Source organism: Hemibagrus wyckioides, linkage group LG07 (genome assembly GCF_019097595.1).
Source record: "Hemibagrus wyckioides isolate EC202008001 linkage group LG07, SWU_Hwy_1.0, whole genome shotgun sequence".
Lineage (NCBI taxonomy): Eukaryota > Metazoa > Chordata > Actinopteri > Siluriformes > Bagridae > Hemibagrus > Hemibagrus wyckioides.
This window is the reverse complement of record NC_080716.1, coordinates 12,881,438-12,903,715: the sequence shown is the minus strand read 5'-3', so window position 1 is coordinate 12,903,715 and position 22,278 is coordinate 12,881,438. Positions and strand designations below refer to the sequence as shown.

At 37.2% G+C, this 22,278-nt stretch overlaps 1 protein-coding gene across 2 annotated transcripts in view; it reads left to right on the top strand.

Moving 5' to 3' along the window:
* dock11 (dedicator of cytokinesis 11) overlaps positions 1 to 22,278 on the top strand; it is a 68,693-nt gene that overhangs the window by 5,283 nt on the left and 41,132 nt on the right. For both annotated transcript variants that reach the window (XM_058394704.1, XM_058394703.1), the window contains exons 2-23: positions 329 to 445; positions 875 to 964; positions 1,120 to 1,202; positions 3,811 to 3,871; positions 5,904 to 5,999; positions 6,103 to 6,237; positions 6,485 to 6,659; positions 11,024 to 11,103; positions 11,289 to 11,372; positions 11,485 to 11,625; positions 13,386 to 13,613; positions 16,619 to 16,741; positions 17,058 to 17,140; positions 17,436 to 17,558; positions 17,650 to 17,726; positions 18,952 to 19,136; positions 19,293 to 19,358; positions 19,808 to 19,900; positions 20,579 to 20,702; positions 20,798 to 20,919; positions 21,629 to 21,709; positions 21,797 to 21,886. In XM_058394704.1, coding sequence (XP_058250687.1) covers positions 329 to 445; positions 875 to 964; positions 1,120 to 1,202; positions 3,811 to 3,871; positions 5,904 to 5,999; positions 6,103 to 6,237; positions 6,485 to 6,659; positions 11,024 to 11,103; positions 11,289 to 11,372; positions 11,485 to 11,625; positions 13,386 to 13,613; positions 16,619 to 16,741; positions 17,058 to 17,140; positions 17,436 to 17,558; positions 17,650 to 17,726; positions 18,952 to 19,136; positions 19,293 to 19,358; positions 19,808 to 19,900; positions 20,579 to 20,702; positions 20,798 to 20,919; positions 21,629 to 21,709; positions 21,797 to 21,886 — 2,457 coding nt within the window. The remainder of the gene's footprint in view (positions 1 to 328; positions 446 to 874; positions 965 to 1,119; positions 1,203 to 3,810; positions 3,872 to 5,903; positions 6,000 to 6,102; positions 6,238 to 6,484; positions 6,660 to 11,023; positions 11,104 to 11,288; positions 11,373 to 11,484; positions 11,626 to 13,385; positions 13,614 to 16,618; positions 16,742 to 17,057; positions 17,141 to 17,435; positions 17,559 to 17,649; positions 17,727 to 18,951; positions 19,137 to 19,292; positions 19,359 to 19,807; positions 19,901 to 20,578; positions 20,703 to 20,797; positions 20,920 to 21,628; positions 21,710 to 21,796; positions 21,887 to 22,278) is intronic.

The following is a 22,278-nucleotide window of genomic DNA, read 5'->3' as shown; positions in this document are numbered from 1 at the left end:
TAGTTATGGGTTGAAATCCTTTTACCCAATGTAGTGTCACATTTTTGTTACAACATTCCGTCACAAGCCTAAAAGGGAACCATTATATCAGCTGATGCTGTTTTCTGTTTTCTTGCTTTGAACAAGCAGATGCATTTAAGATCTTGAAGAGATTGAAATTTGATTCAATTTTGGTTGAGTAGAGTAAGTTATGGTAAGGTACTCCATAGTTTGAGTAGTTCAGTCATCTTATTAACACATAGACTTATTTCTCTCTCTCTCTCTCTCTCTCTCTCTCTCTCTCTCTCTCTCACTTTATATGTGTGTTTGTGTCTGGGTCTGTGTGCAGGAACAGGCAAAGATTATCGAGCCTCTTGACTATGAAAATGTGGTGTTCCAAAGGAAAGCCCAGATCCACAGCGATCCTCAGAGGGACTTGCTGCTGTGGCCAGCTGATGACGTCGCAGTAAGTTCACTAAAAATAACTTACATTATGATAAAGTTGAGCTAAGTGCAGGCGGCTTGAAGAGCACACTGCCAAGGTGGAGTATACTGTATATTTAACCCAACACCACGAAGAGAACATTTAACCCAAGAACGTAATCTAGATACATAAAGTAAACAAAACAGTAGCAGATTATAGAGAAGATTTAAAATAGATGAAGCTCTGTCAACAGATATCTGCAATTTTATATCTGAATCTTTGCTGTGTGATATTTTATTTAATTTAAAATAGATCTGTTTTTAGTGTTTCTCTGTGTTTATTGATTAGGATCTACTCGATGTTATTGGATGATTCATAGAATACAAATACAGGGCAGTCAAACAGGATGCTTTTTAAACAGCCAGTCAGAGCTTGCTGTAGGTAGTAATTCTCTAAATTTGCTTTTTTCAGGAGTTACGAATCGATCGTCAGAGAAGAACGACTGTCTCATCTGTACCTCAGAATGCTGAACAAGAAGCTAAAAGCCTGTTTGCAACAGAGGTACTTTGCAGAACATCTGATTCAGATTAAAAAAGCTTGACTAATACATAATCCTGGATGAAACAGCTGTTTTGTCACACTTTCCTACCTTACTCATGTTTTTATGAGTCCATCTGGTGCTTTGAGGTACTAACTAGTGAGTGTTCTTTTGGCAGTGCATCAAAATGTACAACACTGACTGGTACATGATCAGTTACAATTATGAGGCTTATTCTGGATGCTTCCGCACTCTTCCCAGGTAGGATGTTCCTGGTTTTTATTACTAATATTATGATTATCGTTTACTGATTGTTTTCTCAGTAGGTAAAAAGTTGGGTCTTCAGTGTTTGAAATGTTGGACATGTAAATAACTCACAAAACTGTTACTGCTCAGAAACACTATATCTAAAAGCTTTAACTATAAATCTAAAAGACATGTAAGAAATTTCAATATTATGTACAGAGGGACAATAAACAGTGGCACTAGATAGTTAGAGAATCCTTAATAATTTTCTGAATTTCTACATAAATTCTACTGAAATCTTCTTCTGAGTCATGAATCAGATCCTAGTATTAAAAAGTGTGTAAAATGACACTCACTGGCAACGTTATAAGGAACATGGTTCCAATTCTGGGCTTGAGTTCCCTTTCCTCCCGTTGTATTGCATCTCATCCTTTGTTAATTGGTATTAAGAGGCAGAGTGTGTGCCAAGAGCACATTACCCACACCATGACACTACCACTACCAGGCTGAAGTGATGAAACAAGGCAGGTTGGGTCCATGGATTCATGCTCTAAATTCCAATCTCGCCATCTGCATGTCGCAGCAAAAATCATGATTCACCAGGCAACGTTTTTCCCATCTTGAACAGTACCATTTTTAGGAGTCTCCACCCTGTGTAGCCTTAATTTCCTGTTCTCAGCTGCCTGGAGTAGAACCTGAAGCCTATCTTCCTCAAGGTTTACCATGTTGGTCATTCTGAGCTGCTTTTCTGCTCAACACAGATATAAAGAGTGGTTACCTGATTTACCGTATCCTTCTTGTCAGTTCATTTCAGTCCCTGGTCTGTCTCATCAACATGATATTATTTTCCACAGAAGCGCTGTCCGTTGAGTGTTTCAGCGGTTTCTGATATACTTAAGTTTCAGAATTTCAGCACTTTCTGTTATACTGCATTCCGAAACCATAAACCAATGCCAAAGTCACAAAGATCACTTTTTTTGTGTTCTGATTTCAGTGAGTTTTCCTGAGGCTCTCTTTCATTAACCACTGTTTTTGCATTATCATATGATTGGCTGATTGATCAGTATAAACTAATGAATTGTTTTACCACCCTGAGTCTGATATAAAATTAGTCAGGACACTTAGATTTCAGTGAGAGATGTTTTTACCTCTGTTGGGATAACCTTACTCAGAATTTAAGTGGTTGAAGATAACCCCTTCAGATTTTAGATGCTTATGAACAAGCACTTTGTGGATCTCAGAGACCAGTAGTGGGATTGATATCACTACCAGATATAGACATTTGTGTCGAAAAAAAAAAGAAAATAATAAATATTTGGTTTCTTTGGAATTTTTCTATGAATATATTGCCCCTACACTGTGGAGTGTGACATGACAAAGAAATGTAATGCTATAATAACATGGGCATCAAAAAACAGAGAGAAATTCCCCATTTTTGGTCTCTGGAAAAAAGAGTTAGCCTACCTGCTGTACCACCACACCAATAACAAAAAGATTGCACTTATAATTGTAGTCAGTAAGGCAGTATTGCTTTAAAGCTTTGTTTAGATATAATCAGACTATGTATGATTATTCTCTTTTACATAGAAATTTCATTAACAGAGATGATGGTCAATGAGCATGGCAAATCAAAGAAAATTGTATTGTAAGATGTTTAATCACCATAAGCCATGAGAACAGCTGGAACTGCACTATAACTATTTATCCACATTTGATGGTGGAGAGAGATGTTTAAAAAATCACCCCAGGATCTCCCATATGTGTTCCACTGGGTTGAGATCTGGTGACTGGAAAAAGCCATAGCAGATGAATTACGTCACACTCATCAAACCATTCAGTGAGCAGTCTTATCCTGTAGCTGGAAGGCATGCTAGTGGACCCAAACCATGCCAGCAAAAATTTCCCCCACAGCATAACAGATCCACTGTTTTCACCTTTAATTTGTCTGTATAGATTTCTGAAATAGAATAGTTTTCGCTCAAACAACACATCCAGCTCTCCAAGTATTGCTACAAATTGACCATTGACTCTGCTCTCTCTCTCTCTTTCTCTCTCTCTCTCTCTCTCTCTCTCTCTCTTTCTGTGTGTGTGTTGTCCAGAGATTATTTGACCATTTTAAAACTCAGAATTCCTGAAGAACAGATACTTTAAAGACCTGTCTTGTGTCTTTGGGTTCATGGTCTTGCTATGAGACTCAACTTTAGTTACGCTTTATTTCATAGACAGATAGTTGGCACACTTACGTAGAATTTTCTGTTAGGAATGTAGAATTGTGTGTAACTGAGACACTGTTTGTGTGCAACTCCTTCATAATTGTCTGACTAGTGGGTAAGTCTGTATTTATGCCTGACTATCAGGGGTGTGCAATTTTGGTATTAACTACCAATTATGTAGGGTCAAGTAAAGTCTAAATATACGGCCTTTAATGGAAAAAAAGTACGTTCTGTGTGATGTTAGTGTTGTTATTGTGCTCTTCTAATCCACGTTTGATCAAAATTGAATTTACTCAAAATTCAGAAAAGATTTTTCCAGCTCCATTATAAGTTCACAGTGTTTTCAGAGGAGTCAGTTGTTCCACTGCTCTGCTCACACTCTAGCATTTCCTCTTTGTTTTCTGTTCCAGTAAAGGGGCTAAGACTGAGAAACTCCCATACCACGTGTTTGAGACTGATGAGGGAGAGGAGGTAAGAAGACTGTCTGTGATTCTGAATTCCTGACCAGTGTGCTGAAATTTGCTGTCTAGCAGGAATCAGTGAAACTGCGGTGTGACTTTGAACCATATGTGTTACAATGTCCATGAACAGACACGGATTCAGAAGTGAAGGTGCCACAGTGCTAATAATCTATGTTAAATAAATGTTATAAATGTTAAAAAATTCTACCATCTTTTTCAAGTCATGATGCATGATTTGATTGTTAAGAGGAAAATCTCAGTCACATGTCTAGAGTCAGTACAGAGGCCTTTTCAGTGGCCAGAGCCTCTCACACTATAAATAGCCTCAAATGAAATGTCCGGTCGATCTGGATGATACGAGATGCAGAGTACGAGTGACTATTAAGGGAAAAACTATTGCCTTTCTCCATGTTTTGTGTGTCCGTAATGCATCAGTGCCATTTAGAGGCTGGTCTAATTTTAAACAGCCTTGTACATTTCTCTGTGGGGTTACTGATATCGTGATCATAATCCAGAGATCTTATAACCTCACAACCAATAGTGCTTCCTGTTTGAGGACATTAGCATAACCATGTGCATGCCTATTGAACTGAATGAATGATGGAAAATAAAGGCTTTTAATTCATAGAGCGGTCCGGAGAAGAGGGGAAGTGGGAGAATGATCGATCTTTTGGTCTCAGTGGAGCAGTGAGAGTGAGAGGGAAAGAGAAAACGAGAGAGAAAGGGGGGAAGGAAGGAGAAATTAGGAAGGAGGAGGGAGTACACTTTGACAATCACATTACAGTAGAGAGCTAGAGAAAAGCACATTGATATAGGGCGCCAGGCCACTTCAATTACATTAGAGAGATATATGGACACACACACACACACACACACACACACACACACAGAAACTGTGTGATTCTGACAGTGCAAAGCTCTGTCATTAGGATTGATTATACTAATTGATTGTACCAAAACTACAGAAAACCAGAAATAACACTTAAATAATATTTAGTTTTTCATGACAGCATATGTGTTAAATAACTTGATCACATCAAATTTAACAAATTTTTTAAATCAAATTTAGGTTATAGGACATTGCAGCATTGTTGCTATAAATATCATTTGAATGTAGAATCCCTGCAACTCATGTGACCAGAAGAATTTTTACAAATCTGTTTACAAGGCTGTGACAATATCCTGCTTCACCTAAAATCATGTGAAGGCAAAAGAATGTTGCTATTTTGTAAGTATTAAAAAATAAAAAGTAAATGTTTCTAATTGAACATTAAGTAATGTCAAGTTTTCATGTGAAAGATGTCAGAAAGGGAGATGCAAGCATTAGGCATAAAACCGTAAACAGTAGCTTTCCTACTTATAATCAAGACAGAAGTTAAACTAATCGGCTAGAATCTGATTTGCAAACAATTGCGTTAGCTCTTGGAATGGATGCTGGTACTAGCAAAGAAAACAGGCAAATATAGTTAACATGCTTTTTCAAATTAGCTGTTATTAAATAGTACTTCGAATGATTTTCTGTAGTATTTGACTGTCTCACTTGCTTCAGTTTTTTCAGACAAAAATCCCAGACATCCTGGATGATGTGGTGTATTAATATGTAGTATGTCTTCTAATGACATTTTCAGAACCATTTTAAATTTTTACTATTTTAAATCATTTTACTTGTACGCATTTACATCAGCATCAGAAATACATTTATTTTCTAAAAACATAGAGTGCCAATACTTTTGCACAGTGCTAATGCAGATCCAGATATAATAATTAGTAATCTGTAACTGTATTTGTACCAGTGTTTTACAAATGTGTTGTGTGTGTACGTGTGTTATAGACAGTATTTTAATATGGAGGGATGGGGGAGGTGTATCAGTGAAGGACAGCACTCCTGAGTCAGCATTAATCTATATGAATGCAACTTTAGCATGAAATACATATAAGTGTCTGACTTCCATGGAAGGGCACAGATTCCCAGCAGAGCTTATCTGTTTTGAAAACATGATTAATTGTGTTTGCGCGTGTGTGTGTGTGTTTGTGTGATTTAGGACTCCTTATCGCTGTGCTCTCAGAAAGGAGGTGTGATGAAACAGGGATGGCTCCATAAAGCCAATATCAACAGCAGCCTTTCTGTATCAATGAAGGTAAATCAATCTGAAATCATGTTTTTTATATTTCATCTTAACCATGAGTCTTTTGTTTGAATGTCAACCTTGTGTACTTAAGCATGTGGTTTTCTAATCCTAGGTGTTTAAGCGGCGGTATTTCTACCTGTCTCAGCTGCCTGATGGTTCCTACATTCTCAACTCCTATAAAGATGAGAAGAACTGTAAAGAGACCAAAGGCTCCATCTACTTGGACTCTTGTATCGACGTGGTGACGGTACTCCTTATTAGTACACTTATCCATGGAAAATCTTTAAAAGCTGTCTAGTGAGAACGTTCATAAGTCCTTGACTCAGGCTTGGGATTAGGACTGTGGCCAGGCTTGTGGTAAAACACTTAGCTCTTAGCACGTTGGAGATCTTTTATTTGAAATAATTGTAGGATTTGGAGTTCAAAGACTAAGTACCTGATTGGAAATGCTGACTGAGAAAAAATAGTGTAAATGATCTCTGTGTGCTTCATAGTGTCCTAAGATGCGACGGAATGGCTTTGAGCTGAAGATGCAAGAGCGCTACAGTCACTATTTGGCAGCAGACAGTGAAGCTGAGATGGAGGACTGGGTGAACACACTGAAACTCGCTCTACAGAGCTCTTCAGAGGACAGGAGGAACGGAACCGACTCCTCAGACTGTGCATTAGGTGAGTTTATCTGTCTTTTACTCCCTCTGTCCCTGTCTAAGAACTTAAGATGCAAAAAAAATATTTCATTCTGCTTTTATGTATGACAAATAAAGGCTTCTTCTTCTATCACACCCTCTTGTGGGGCTTTCCTGATGGTCCAAAGTTAGAAGTGCTTTAACAGTATGTTTTCCTGTGGAGCAGACCAAGTCAAAACATGCTTGAGCATGACAATGCCCCTGTGCACAAAGCATAGCCCATGAAGACATGGTTTGTATTTACATTACATTTGCATTTCTGGCATTTGGCAGATGTCTTATCCATAGTTTGCCAAGTTTGGTGTAGGAGAGCTTGAGGGACCTGCATAGAGGCCTGACCTGAACCCCACTGAACACCTCTTGGGATGAAATGGAACACTGGTTACTTGTCTAACATCAGTACCTGTGCACTGATGTGTCTGAATGGGCAAATTCCTACAGCCACTCTAAAATTTTGTGGAGGTTATAATAGCAGAAAAGGTTGGACCAAAGCTGTGTTAATGCCCATGTTTTTGAAAAGGGATGTTCAGCAATATTCATTTGATTGTGATTGTCCAACATCCACATCCACAGACTTTTACCCTACTCTACCCTTTAGAAATTTTTGCCTTTGCCTTTGCACCATCTCTCAATTTTAGGTTTCATCCCTAATTTGTTTCAATTCTTTATTTATAACAAGCTAGAGTCACTTGTGATGCATTGAATAAATTAAGCAGTGCTTATTTGGTTGTATAAAATGTATTGAGACTAAAAGAACATAACATAAGGAGCCACTGACTGATTTGTCATTGACTGCATTTACCTTTGACTATCATGTATATTAGTTTTGAATTTGTTTAGTGAGGAATGCTGAATGCCACTACAAGATAACTGGCAGGATTTTCTATATCTGGTTCACATTCTCTGATGACGTCTATGTTCTTAGGCTGTGGTATGGTCGTGGCTGAAACTTCCGGCTTGTCTCCCTCTCTCACATACACATACAGTGTATAGACTGTGTCATTCATTCTCATTACTGCTTGTTGCTACAAACATTAATGAGACAGTTGCACACAGCTCCCATGCAATACAGAGCACACCTCAGATAATATCTGCTGGTGGCATTGACGTGTGCACATAGCATGCACAAATTACTTGTGTTTTACTTTTACATTTTTGGAATAAACCATTGTTTTAGGTCCCAATAGGTTTTATTCTCTTTTTTTCCATAGAAGTCTTTTAATGCATGTTTTTTATTTATAAAATGTGCATTTATTAAATGCAGTTTCAGGTTTTTTTAATCCATTTACAGTTGTGGAACATCCATGAAACAAGGTCCATTTGTTTTCAGCAGCTAGAACCAGCTCTTCCCTTAGCTTCCTCTGCTTTTCTCTACTTTTCTCTCTTTTAGTTAAGTTAATAAATTTAATAATAATTTACAAATTATTACAAACAAATTTTTCTTTTAGATTTTTCAGATTTTCCTGTTACTCAGCAGATTTTCCCAAGTTAGAAAACTTAATGAAACAGCTTTAGCTTTGACTTTTATAAAGCACTGACCCTAGAAACAATGCAAAATAAAGGTATTGTTCACTATATCAAAACTTAACTAGGAAGACAAGACTATATTTGTGCATTAATGGAAATAAGTGCATTAAAATAAACCTTGCAGCTGAATTATTGAGAATTCGACAGCACTTTTCCTTAATTGTATTTGAGACACATTGTGTATCTTGGCCTCTTCTAGTGATTCTACTGAACACTGACTGGCTCACTCACAAGCTATAAATAATCCCACATACAAATAAATCCCATAAAGCACAACATCAAGAATGTTTATGTATGTAAACTTACACTCTGTCCACTCTTTCAGCGGTTAAAGTTTAGTTCAGCTTGTTGTTCATCAGTGTGTCACCTTTACTTCCCTTTCCAAGTTTCATGTTTTCTTTTCACTGAGGAAGTTATTTGAGAGCATTTTGCTTTGAGAGTTTCCTGTCTGTCAGAAAAGGGGGATCTTGGAGCGACTGTACTACACGTGCAGCCTGCTTGTGCATGTGTGTTGCTGTGTGTTTGAGTCTGGTTGATGCCTTTCATTAGAGCAGAGCTCATCCCACTCTTTTGCACTGTGCGTAAATATTTTTCCTTGCGTTGGCAAACTGGGACTGGGCCATGACTGGATTCTACTGTTCTGTGGGTATTTTGTTGGACAGAGCACAAGCTCAGACAGTTGACTTAGCTCAGCTGGAAGCTTGGCATGTACTGGGAGAAATTACAAACTTTTTTCTTTTGTATTAAAGTGATTTATTGGTTTTGTTTTTACCATGAACATTGCTGGTGGTCACCCTTAGAGATTAGATTAGATTAGGGATTCATTAAAAAAATTTTTTATATAAGTCTAATATTAATCTTGGGCATTTTTGTCTAATATTAGTCTTAGGCTTTTGTACTATATTTCTTATGTTCTGTAAAGCTGCTTTGAGACAATGTCCATTTTTAAAAGCGCTATAGAAATAAAATTGAATTGAGTTGAATTGCAGTAGGCGAGGTTGTGTGTGGTGACAGTGATATACATGTGAACTATGGCAATTATCAAAAACATGTTCAAACATTATTAGCTGACCACAAAATATCCCACAGCAGTTTCAGCGTATCCCATTTGTGGCTGTATGTCATCTTTCTGTCCATGTTCTGTTTTCTTTCGTGTGTGTGTATGTGAGTGTTTCTGCACTTTGTTAGCTGGGGCCACACTTTAGTTACTGTTGAGCAAATATTTATAGACATATGACTAAACATTGCTAAATATATAGTAAATGAATAATTTCTGGGAAGCCTAATATGTTGTTTCATCATCTACAACATGTGCTCACTGTAACCTCAGTAAAATGACATTACTGCAGCAGTAAAAGTAGTTGACTAACTAGTAAATGACTGTAGTGTGTTTTAAGCTATGTTCGGGGTGTTAGATCACAGAATTCTCAATGTGGGAATTTCCAGAGAATGTTTCCAGAGATTGTTTAAATAAAGATAAGCAGCATGTTGCTTGTAGAACAATATGCTAGCTGTCGGAGTGGTGTTGTAGTGCTAGGATCAAGTCTGGTCTTCAGACGAATCCAAAGTCACTTATATATTGGGTCTGGCTAAAAACATTTAGTGTGAAGTACACAGGCTGGAATATTCAGTGTTATATGTTGATTTGTTTGCACTTGAAATAAAATACTCTGCACTTGCATACGTATCCATCACATCCGTGACAGAATGCTAGAACGAACCGTAGATGCAACAGAGTTTATAAAGATCAGGTCAGACCAAGCTAAACAGATCCAGGAAAACCAATGGCAGCTCGCCTGGATCAAGATGATCCTGGAACAGCTCCTGGCTGGGCTTCATGAAAAAAATTTTGGAGGAGGGTTACAACATGTACCTCGGCTGAGTCTAGGCTGCCAAAGAGAAGCAGCAGGGTGATAGCAGGGCTCACACAATGAACCAGATAATGTCTGAGGCCCACAAGGTGGCCTTCACAGCACAACCCACATCAGAGACCCAGGGTCCTCAACTGTCCAGATCATATCAGAAACTGGCGGGGACGCCACACAATCTCAGCCAATGGGGCAGATGAATCAAAGACAGAGGCTGATGGGGGTCTCACCAGCTCAGCCAACACGGGATAAAGGAATGTTTATATCAGACACCAACCAAGAGATGCAAAATCCAGAGGATGAAGAGGCGGCCCTGCGTACATTTGAGTTCACTCTGCCCCAAGACTCATGAAGTGAAGATCATCAGCCCGATCAGACCATGGACCTTGCCTTGTGCTCCAAGACCCCTTTAAAGCCAGAGTGGACTTGTTAGGAGCCATAAGCAGTCATAGCACTGTTTGTCTCATGTATCATGTAGGTTTTTGCTTGTCTAGTTTATGTGTGTGGTTATGAGCGGTCTTAATCTTTGTTCATCTGTTGCACTTTTAAAAAACTAGGATAAAATAAGAATCTAACAGACTGTGTAAATTTACAGCAAAATTTAAGGTCAAGTACAGTCTGAGCATTTGGCTATAGTATATATTTAAGTGGCATTTTTATGGACTGTTTCACTGTATTTGTATCAAATCTGTTAACTGCTCATTAGTACAGTAGCATATGAGGGTATGATGGGATTGTGGTGATAGCAATACCAAAGCATACAAACTCACAGTGTGCTTCAAAATATTGCATATCTTCACAGATAAAGCTTTCTAATGTGTTCATACTTTGCGTTTCATTTGTGTCTTAATTTTATTGCCCTAAGTAACAGCAGTCCCACAACAGGGGCCTTCAGTTCCATGTTACTATATTACTATACTACAAAATATGTATACATGTCTCCTTCACTCAGATGAAGAAACCAGCAGCCAAGGGAAAACAGAGAGCATTACTGAGGGCTTTGGAAGGAGTCTTCATCCAGAGCTTATGAAGGTAAAACAAATGATATAAATTACTCACTCCATTTATCATGTTCTGATCTACTCTAATTTATTACCAAACTGTCTACAACAAATTAAGATTCAGTTGTTAAGTGCATATTTGCACTCTCTCTCTCTCTCTCTCTCTCTCTCTCTTTGCCAACATCATTATAACTTCTATCCAACATTAATCTTCAGTATGCCAGAGAAACAGACCAGCTCAATAAAATCAACAGGAATGAATCTAGGCAGAAGATCCTTTTCCTAGATCCAGAGACACAGGTTCGTAGCCATTAAACCCTAACGTTTTATTGGTGTGGCTCTTTCTGTCTTATACTCTTCCTCTGTCTGTAGTCTAATGAGTCTAATTGAGATGGTCTCATTCTCTTCTCAGAGACTGGATTTCTCAGGCATCGAGCCAGATGTGAAGCCATTCGAAGAGCGATTTGGTCGTCGTATTATGGTCAACTGCCATGACCTGACTTTTAGCCTGCAGGGTTCTATCAGTGAGAAAAATGACGGAGTTCTGACCAATGTAGGAGAAATGAAACTGCTGTTTCAAATCTGTCATACTACACATGACAAATTAAAGGAAAAATCAGCACAGCACAGTGTCTTAGTGGTGTGATGGAGATATTCCCTTACTTGAGGTTTTGATGATGGTTGTCTAATACATCACCACAGAATCATTCCTGTGTTTAGTTGGATTGATTTGCTGTGACTGCTAAGGTCACAGCATATGATTTATGTATAAAAACAAAAACATCCTTGAAGCAGGATAAGCATAATTTCAGATGACACAAACTATGCCAGCAAAATTCCTATATACATTTCTCTTTAATTTGTCACTTGTCTGTATTTGATTTTCCTTATTTGTTAGAACTTGTGTGTTGCACAGGTTTGACGGGTTTATACTAAACCTTATTTTTATATAACAAGCCAACAGCTATAATCTAAAGAACTATTTCAGCCATCAAAACCATCACAATACACTTAAGTAGCAGAAATGTTTGAATATCAAGACTAGAAGTGCATTCTGGTAGCTGTTTCTATCATGGTGTTGACTGCAGACTGGTTTGTGTATACCCCTAAGAACCATGGTTTGATGGCAGAAATGGTTCTTTAGCTTACATCTGCATTTGACAGGTTTATAATGAATCATATATAACAAGCCAGCAGCTGCCAGAATGCTCTTTTAGTCTGTATATATTCAGAAATTTCTACATATGCATTAACCCACTCCAATGAAATCAGCCAGGCAAGTCAGGCTGAATGAGACTTGAATGAGGAAGGCTCTTATTTTGGCATACACACTGCTTTTGCAAAGACAGGGCTATAAACCACAGTAACGAACATAATCCTAAGCAGAGCACACTGGATGGCAAATGGGCAAGAATGCTGACAGACACTAGTGTGGTTGGAAAAACTGTGGCACTCCTCCCAATAGTAGGCATGAGAGTTTTAGAAATATTTATAAGTAGACTTTCCTAAGTCATTCAGGCTGCTGGTGTTTTTATCTTAGGCGGCACCAGATGGAAATCATTTTTATACGACTGTTTAAGATGCTGCTATTATTAAATTTTATATAAACAGCATTTTATGTATCAGTATGGATAAATAGCTTTGGCGGTACTTTATTTGCCTTCCATAACACATTTATAATGCAGTTTATAAAGCAAAGCTGGATTTTCATTTAAATTTCATGACAGTAAAAACCTCACTCATCATCATGGATAGATAGGTTCAGGTTTCTTATTAGTTATTTGTTTGTTTTTATTAAGACATTAAAAAAAGCTTTGCTGTGGATTTTTACTCTTATTCAGCTGGAATAAGAAAAGCTATAGGATATATCAATTAGTATATCAGGACACTGTTCTAAATACAAAATTGATTACCACTTTAGTTAAAGGGCATGCAACCATTCATTCAGCTGATGTATGGGCTTCTTGATTAAATGAAGCTGGAAATGGAATAGTGCTTTATAATAGCTTTCAATGGAAATGGAAAACTATAAGCATGTTCATAGAGAAGAAAAACTACTTCCAACATAGTTATGATAGGTAAAAAGATCTAACTGTTTAATCTTCCTGTTCAAATGAATATTTATATTACATGAATCCTTAAGTAGTGCTATGCAACAGTTATGAATGTGTTATAAAGGCCCAATGTAGGCAGCCTTTAAGTAGTGTACTACATTCTCTTATTAGAAATGGCCAAATCATACCTAGACTTTTGTCAATTTCGAATCTAATCATTTTACATGCCACTCTTTGCTTTGCTTTCTTCTTACTCCAGCTGGAGCCATTCTTCATCACTTTAGCCTTATTTGATGTAGCCAAAGGCTGCAAGATCTCAGAAGATTTCCATGTGGATCTGAACCCAGCATGTGTGAGAGAGATGCTGTCTGAGGCTCCTCACACACCTTCAGAGACAGAAGGAAGAGAAGTGGCAGATGCAGTCCGAGTCAAGGGCTTACCTGTTATTCAGAGAGTGTCGGAGTCTCTTCTACGCTTTCCAACTCAGGTAGGAGGTGAACCTTTCACCTTTAGATTGTGAATGGCTTTTTGTAGGATATTTTACAAGAGATTTTAAAATTTGATTGTAAATTTGTACAAAGTTGAGTATTTTCCCATAACAACACATCCGAAAGTCATCAAAATATCTGAAAGTGATTTATCTAATACTGCAGCAATTAGTAAATAAATATGCAGAAAGTCTAAGGCTGGAAATATGGCTACTGAGAGTACAGAAACTTTACACAGTTTGAAAAATTTTTGTGTTAGCATGTGATGGCAAAAAGAAGGAAGGAAGTCAGGCTTAAATCATGAGCCCAGGAAGTATATTTCATGAAAAGCACAAATATTAATCATCAGCTGGGGATATAAAATGGTTTCTAAAAGAGGTAAAATTACTAATTACATGTTGTTGTTATTCAAATAGTGTAGGTGAGCTTGGTTAAGTCATGTCAGAGCAGAATGTAGCGCAAAGAACATTCGCGTCATAGTATAATAAATTGCCATGAACACACACTACAACAAGCATGACCTCTGCTGGGCAGGGCAGGGAAATGCTGCTTACAAATGGTCTTACATTGCAGGATTTGAAAGCCATACAAGTTCATGTGAGTTTGTTGTTACTATGGCACAATAATGTATTTGATCATAGTCATTTAAATAAATTTGCCTTGCATCTGGCAATACTGTTAGAACCGTATTAGATAGATAGATAGATAGATAGATAGATAGATAGATAGATAGATAGATAGATAGATAGATAGATACTTTATTCATCCCAAAGGGAAATTCACAGTTTCCAGCAGTATCCACAAACACAGGTAATAGATAAAATAGGAAGGAATATAACAAAAATACTAAAATACCCAATTGTATTGTTACAGAAAATGAACCAACACCTTCGGGCCAATCAGATTAGAGTATCTGTTGTATAAAGTATTCTAACTAAATAAGCTGTAAACACTGGGGACATGGTTCACTCCTAGGAAAGGAAGCTGTGTTTTTCTAGATCTTACAGAATGTATAACGGGAATAACAGACATGGAAGTTATACACTACACAATATTTACAGCCTGGTTTTGCTGCAATATTTTTTTTTTTTTTTAATAATTTGGTGGAATTTGTTGATAGATATATGTAAAATATACTTATGTCAGTGTGACAGTTTAATGGTGATACAAGCCAGGTTCAAGTGAAGACAAATTTATTGTCATTGCTCTCATTAGTCTCAGATGATCATGGTGCTACGCTTAAAAATTAGTGGCAGACAGTGCAAAGTGAAAAATTACAATACAAATGACATACATAAAATGTAATGAAGTATTTTTTATTGTATTGGTGTTAACTATATCAGCATTATTAGTTACTGTAGTAGTATTTTGATAATGTAAACTGGTAAAATGTCTCTTTCATGAAGTGCAGGTGTAAAATGGGCAGGGCAGCAGCATGGAATAAGGTGACCTGGCTAGAATTATTGATAAATCTGGTAGATTTTACAATCTATACGTTAATCATTCAATTATGTATTAGTAAGCAAGTACATTAATAAAAAGAAAATACAGTTAAAACAGAAGGCTTGACTTATTTACTCCTGAGGTTTGCATGTGATCTGAAAGGTCTTTGCATATTGCATTCATTAGACTCAGTAATACTGTCTCTGATCCATTAAAGCCATTTCTTCAACAGCGCCAGTGCTGCACAGTAAATCGTAGCCTGTGCCGAGACAGCCATGTGCTTTCACTGCTAGGGTGGGAACTATGATGTGGCTTACTGGAACTGACACAAGCCAGAGACTCACTCGGCAGAACAGAGAATAACATCTGTGATATGAAAAGGGACTCCATCTGATTTTTTTCCTGGGGATCTGATTCCAGATGATGACTATGTAAACTCTTTAAAAAAACAGATGAATGGAGAAAAAAGTCTTGTAAACAAATCCTATTTTATTTTGGACCAATCTTGATATATGTTATAGATCATAACACTGACACGCCTATGAATTCACAAAACACTTTCATACACACAAACCCTTACTGCAAAGCACAACAACAATAACAACAACAACAATTTCCTCATAAACAGAGACACATCCAGGTATTGACTGGAATCAAATGTCTAATGTCTGCATCAATTTTACAGACATATTTGTTATAGGAGTGTACAAATCTCTTTAGAATGGATCTGTCGAAAATCACTGTTGCATCATATTAGACATTTATTTCTGATCTAATAGTGTATATAACTTTATCAGTAAACACAAGTCTTTATAGATCTTTATCAGTAAGCTCTTCTATCGTTTCTGCTTTTGGTCATCACTCTAATTTCCACTAGAGTCAGCATGACTTTCTATTGATGCATTATTAATATGCATTATTAACCATAAAACATAGTCCTACATGAGATTAATCATATTGATTTATTATTGATTGCATTCTCATTCACTATCAGTATAAACCTGAAATACTGGCTCAGAATTTAAAAAATGTCTTACTGCTAAGATTTTTATATTTCTAGTCACACACAAACACTCATAATATGTAGATTTTATTTACACTGTTCCCATAGTGGTCCAGCAGCAGGATCCCAGGCTCTCTAAGGGAACCAACCCAGCCACTGTGGCATAAGTCCCAGTGCCGGTCCCATGCCTGGATAAAATGAGAGGATTGTGTCAGGAAGGGCATCTGGCGTAAAATCTGTGCCAAATCAAATGATCTGCTGTGGTGACCCCAAACAGGGAGCAGCTGAAAGCACAAAACCATTCACACTGTAAAATAGTTCACAAAAATCTTTCAATAATCTCGCTTTCTGTGTCCAGTGACCTATCTGAGATGTTTCATAATTATAATTTAATTGTGTAAGTTCTTCTAGTGCTAATTTCACTCCTCTCCAGGCAAAAAGCATGCATCATCAACCTCATCTATTTTAATCTGAAATGTGTCAATTTTACATATAGTGTGTTTGAAATGTATTATAAAAGGACCGATATGCCATGATGAATGTCTTTATGTTCCCCAGGGCATCTTCTCTGTGACCAACCCTCATGCAGATGTCTTCCTGGTGGCTCGGATGGAGAAGGTCCTGCAGAATGGGATCACTCACTGCGCTGAACCCTATATTAAGACTTCTGACATGAGCAAGGTGCGAATGCTCCGTTTGGAAGAAATAAATAAATCAATACATAAATAACAACTTAAGCATGCACACACAGTGATGAGGGATAATGGAGGGATAAATGCTTTGTGGTGACGCGTGTGGTTTCAGTTTATTAGAATTGGACTTCTGTAATCTGTTCATTCGTGGACAATTATTCAGAATATGAATGTGTTTGTTTTTACGTCATGATCTGTAAAAAAATATTTAATACGTATTGCTTTGCTTTATTGTATATCTATCTATCTAGATAGATAGATATAGTCTAATTGTTATCGTGCTTTTTTTGTTTTTTTTCATGCAGACGGTTCAGAAAGTGCTGAAGACTGCTAAGCAGACATGCCAGAGGCTTGGGCAATACAGGATGCCCTTTGCCTGGGCTGCCAAGTAAGACAACTATTAAATGCTCTATAAATGAATGAACTGAGGCAGCAAACAATGACTGATGTCACATGGAAAAAAATAAAGGAGAAAAGGAAACTAATGAAAATGTCTTTATTTTGACATTTAGTCAATACATCTCTGTATCATATATTTTTCAATTAAGGCTGTTGAAAGAGTTTCATGATGAATTGTTGCTCCACAGATTCTTGAGTTTTATATATATATATATATATATAATTGTTCTTTGTTTTTAAAACTTCTGCAATTCAATCTCCGTAATAATATGATGCTGTTCCAGGCAGGTGTTTAAAGATGCGCAGGGTAGTTTGGACACGGAAGGAAAGTTTTCACCTCTGTATCGGCAGGACAGCAGTAAGATCTCTACAGAAGACCTTATCAAACTACTGATCGACAGCAGGAAGTGAGTGTGTATGCTGTATATGTGGGGTTTTTTTTGCAGTAGACCTGTTCTCCTGTGTTTGTTCAATAATTTAAACAATGTTTTCTTGTAGACCAGAAAAAAGTAAGCTGCAAATAATCCCAGGACAATTGAATGTCACCGTCGAATGTGTGCCTCCAGACTTGCCAAGTAAGTCTCTAGCTCACAGCTTCACAGTGTAGGAACAAAAAGCAAAGAAAATATCTGTCTGTGATTGTACATCCAGTCCTTGCAGTAATTTATATTGCTTTCTTTTGTTTTTGTTTTTTTTCCACATTAGTTTGTCAAACCGTTTTGGGTTTAGAGACATTATTTCTTTAAAAACATGTTGAATGCTTGTGAGGCTATTAATATATCCATTATACAGACCCTAAGACCTCTGCATCATTAGCAGAAGTAAAATAAGGTAAAAATCTGGGCTGTAGATATTAATTATATGTTAAGTAATGTACCTAGCCTCATCTGGTTGGTTGGATTCTACGGGAGACATGTGTGTCGGGTTTTTTAACGGTCTTTCTGGAAACAAAGCATTTGCAACAGTCTACTTCCCTAATGGAAGAAGAAATCCGTCATGGTTACAACATGATTTACAACTGTGACAATGAAAGCTTAAGAGGACCAACTAAACGCTGGATTTTCAAAATGATGTGAAGTTCACGGTATAGACTCATTCATTTGCTGTTGCACACTGGTCTATTTATGAAGGGACATCAGCTTTACATTTTCATGCCCCCCAAAACATGACACTGAACAAAACGAACTGTGATTGCTTGCTTTACATTAGTCAGTGTTTGGCCAAGAAAATGCTGCTTTGGAGTCCAGGCCTATGCAAGACTAATGTGTACTCAAATTCTGTCTAAATTTACACTTTTGTGTTTTGTACACTTCGTATAAAAATATTTTCCACAATCTAATTTTGTATTGATTATGATTCAGGCATACACAGCAGCATACTCATGTCTGATATTGTCCCTGATCAGTAGTAAAAAGTTGTAGCTGTAAAGCATCACACAATGAGGTCACATTCCTGGAAGGTATCACTCCTTGGCTGAATCCCAAATAATTGATATAATCCCAAATAATTGAAATAATTGATTGCAAACAATCATCTGCATTTATATTCCTGGCATTTGGCAGACACCTTTATCCAGAGCAACTTACAATTTATCACATTTTATACAACTGGGCAATTGAGGTTTGAGGGCCTTGCTCTTAATGGACCTGGGATTCAAATTCACAACCATCTGATCGGATCAGTAGTCCAGCACTGTTACCACTAAGCTATCACATCCATATCAGTCTACATAATGTATTTATAATGAGTAGGAAAGTAAAGATGAAGCCAAAAATATTCTCATAATTCTTTCCTGTTTAGATTCAGTGACCTCCTCCTACTGTCCAGTGAAGCCATTTGATGAGCAGTGTGAGAAAGTCTGCATGGAAGTAGAAGAGTTTGTCTCTGAAGAAGCCAAGTACAATCACCCTTTCACCATCTATAAGAATCACCTCTATATCTATCCTCAGCAGCTCAAATATGAAAGTCAAAAGACTTTTGCTAAGGTAAAAAGCTGTAGACTGTGTGTGGCTGTGTGTGGCAGTGTGTGGCTTTTAGTGACTAGTGACTCCTAAAACCCAAGTGGTTGATTTATTGAAACTAAAGAAAAAAATTTGGTGCAAATGTTATTTGTGATTGTTTTCATGTGTGTGTGTCTGTAGGCGAGGAACATCGCAGTGTCCATTCAGTTTAAAGATTCAGATGAAGAGGGGGCAGGTCCACTTAAGGTAGTGTCCACATCTCATTTTTGTGATGCATGATATCATTTTGTAACTTTTATACAGTTGTGCTCTTGGAGAAATTAAGGATCAAATTTAGGTCAGTGTAAATTTATGCATTTTGATGCTATAACAGTATTGACTGATTTCTTAGTCAGCAAATAATTCAGTAACAGAGGAGTTGATGACTTTATTCCGAGTCTTTCAATAAGCTAGCTGTTAAATTCTGACTTGATTTGCATGAACATGCAAACATTTCCTTATGCAAAAATCCAGTCATGTATCAAAGTCACTTTATTGGTAATCTTCTACAGAGAGGATTAGGATTCAGAATCTCAGTGAACTCTTGAAGAAAGAAGTACTCTAACTTAAAAGAAATCTCCATCTGTATAGCTGGTCAGAATAAATAAAGAGTTCCTGTTGAGCCATGTAGCTGAATGTTAATCGATCTATTCCAGTGTATTTATGGAAAGCCAGGGGAGCCATTGTTCACCACTAGTGCTTTTGCTGCTGTGCTGCATCACAACCAAAGCCCAGACTTTTACAATGAGGTAATATTCATTATTTATATCTACAGTGTCAGATATGAATCAAATAATCCAATGTTAAGCTTGTCATTGAGAAAATGGTGTATTGAAGCTTGATCATTGTTTTGTGTATGTGTGATTTGATTGTGTGTGGAATCCGTGAAATGATGTCAGACTTTCTCTTTATTCTTCCTTTTTGCTAAAAAAAACCCCCAAACTATTTCCTCTTAGCAGTAACCATAACTGAAACATAATTCACCTCAAGGAAATAGAGAAGTACTGGGGTATATTTACCAGCATATTAAATCAGATGTCTTACGCTTACATGAACAGTGAATAAATACAAAGGTCATTTTTGTTTATTCTGGTTACAAGACACAAGACTCCCATTCTCAAACGAAGGCATGGTTTTTAGATACAGGACTACTCTATTACTGAAGCCATCAGGAAGTGGTATCACACCCCGATCACATGCTCTGGCATTTAAAGACTGTTTTATGACTGCCACCTTGTGGAAAGTGGGAGATTTGTACTGCTTGAGTTAATGACGATCTGTTAGGGAACAGAATAGGATTGTAGCCATGGAGGTTTAAGAATGAAGCTAACTGAATATAGTTTAAGGACTACAGTATAAGGATTACTATAATATGTTCCTGATTACAGTGCAAAAGTAGATCTCTTATGACTCTTTGCTTTGTGTAGATCAAAATTGAGCTGCCAATCCACGTTCATGAGAAGCATCACATTCTCTTCACCTTCTATCACATCAGCTGTGAGCTCAGTAACAAAGCCAGCTCCAAGAAAAGAGAAGGAGTAGAGACACTGGGTAAGATTGTGTGTATGTATGTGCATATATAATGTGTGTACATATTAACCTTCATTATTAAACTAGCCCATCAAATACTCAATATTGCATTGCAGTGGGATATTCCTGGGTACCACTGCTAAAAGATGGGAGGATACAGTCTTCAGAGCTCCAGCTTCCTGTTTCTGCTAATTTACCTCCTGGTTACCTTTGTGATAAGAATCAAGACTCCAAGAAGGTAGGGTTATCTCCTCTGTGGGAGGAAGCTCCTCCTCATTCTCCCTGTGCTTGCTTTTTCTTGACCACAACAGAGAGCAGAGTCAAGTGTCTGGATGGCTGAGGTCTTCCGCTATCTTCCTGGCCTTGGTCCAGCGCCACTTCGTTAGATGATAACTTCTGATAGACGTCAAAATTTTTTGTTGTGACTGATTTAAGTAATATAAGTGGTAAATTCAGACTTGAATACTTGAATACGGAAATGTCTCCTTGTGACAAATGTGAGCTAGTTTACTAGCTGGATAGATATTACAGCTAGCAGGAGGACATGTAATTGTTAATTCACAGTATATCTATAGATCCTGGCGTTTGTGAAGGGGTAGATATGTATCTCAGCAATTTTGGTACATTCTTTAAAAAAATATTTAAGAAATGATTCATTTTAAATTCAATGTTTAATCACCTACATCGGATTTATATCACCTCTGAAATATGAAAACAGTGCAGTCATCTTATAAACAAGAATGATCATGCATTATACTATAGGATAAATAACTAGCTTAATCTGTTGGAAGTATACTAATGAGGAATAAGCAGAGATCATGATTTTTGAAACAAATGACTGTGAAATGTTTCATAAATGTGACCAGGTAACTCATTAATTCGACTCCTGATAAATTCTGTTGAATTTTGGATCAGTTACTAATCCATTCTTTAATTTTTGTCACAAGTCACCAGACATCAAATGGGTGGAGAATGCTAAGCCCCTGTTTAAAGTGAAGGCCTATGCAGCATCAACAATTTACACTCAGGTGAGCTTTAGTGAGTGTCAAACTTTTGATCACTTCTGCCTGTTAAAAAGTTGTAAATACTGAATATTTGTGTTTGGCCTTGTCTAGGATTTGCACCTTCACAATTTCTTCCAGTATTGTCAGCTGAGGAGTTCTACATCAGATGGGAACCTGACCGAGCTCATCAAATACTTAAAGGTGAGGATATTCACTGAACCAGCACCAAAGTAGGGAGATGTTTGATTATGAATGCATTATTTGGATTAAATGTGTTCTAAATGGATGCAAATGCAGATACAAACAGGAGATAAGCTGAAATAAAGGTCATGTTTATTAGCATGAATGTGCAGTGGACCTTAGTAGCTACTTGCTCAGTGCTACTGGTTTGTTTACAATAGAGATAGTAGGTAGCATAAGATGTAAATAAAACTTCTAAAAATGTGAATGAAGTTGTGCACAGACCAGAAGACTGCTATTTTACAGTGTATTTAAGTATTGAAGAGCTGCTATGAGGGTATCGTGCTGGTTAGAAAAGTATATATGCAGTAAAGTTAAATTACTCTTTCTGATTGGTCAAAAAGTTCTGATAT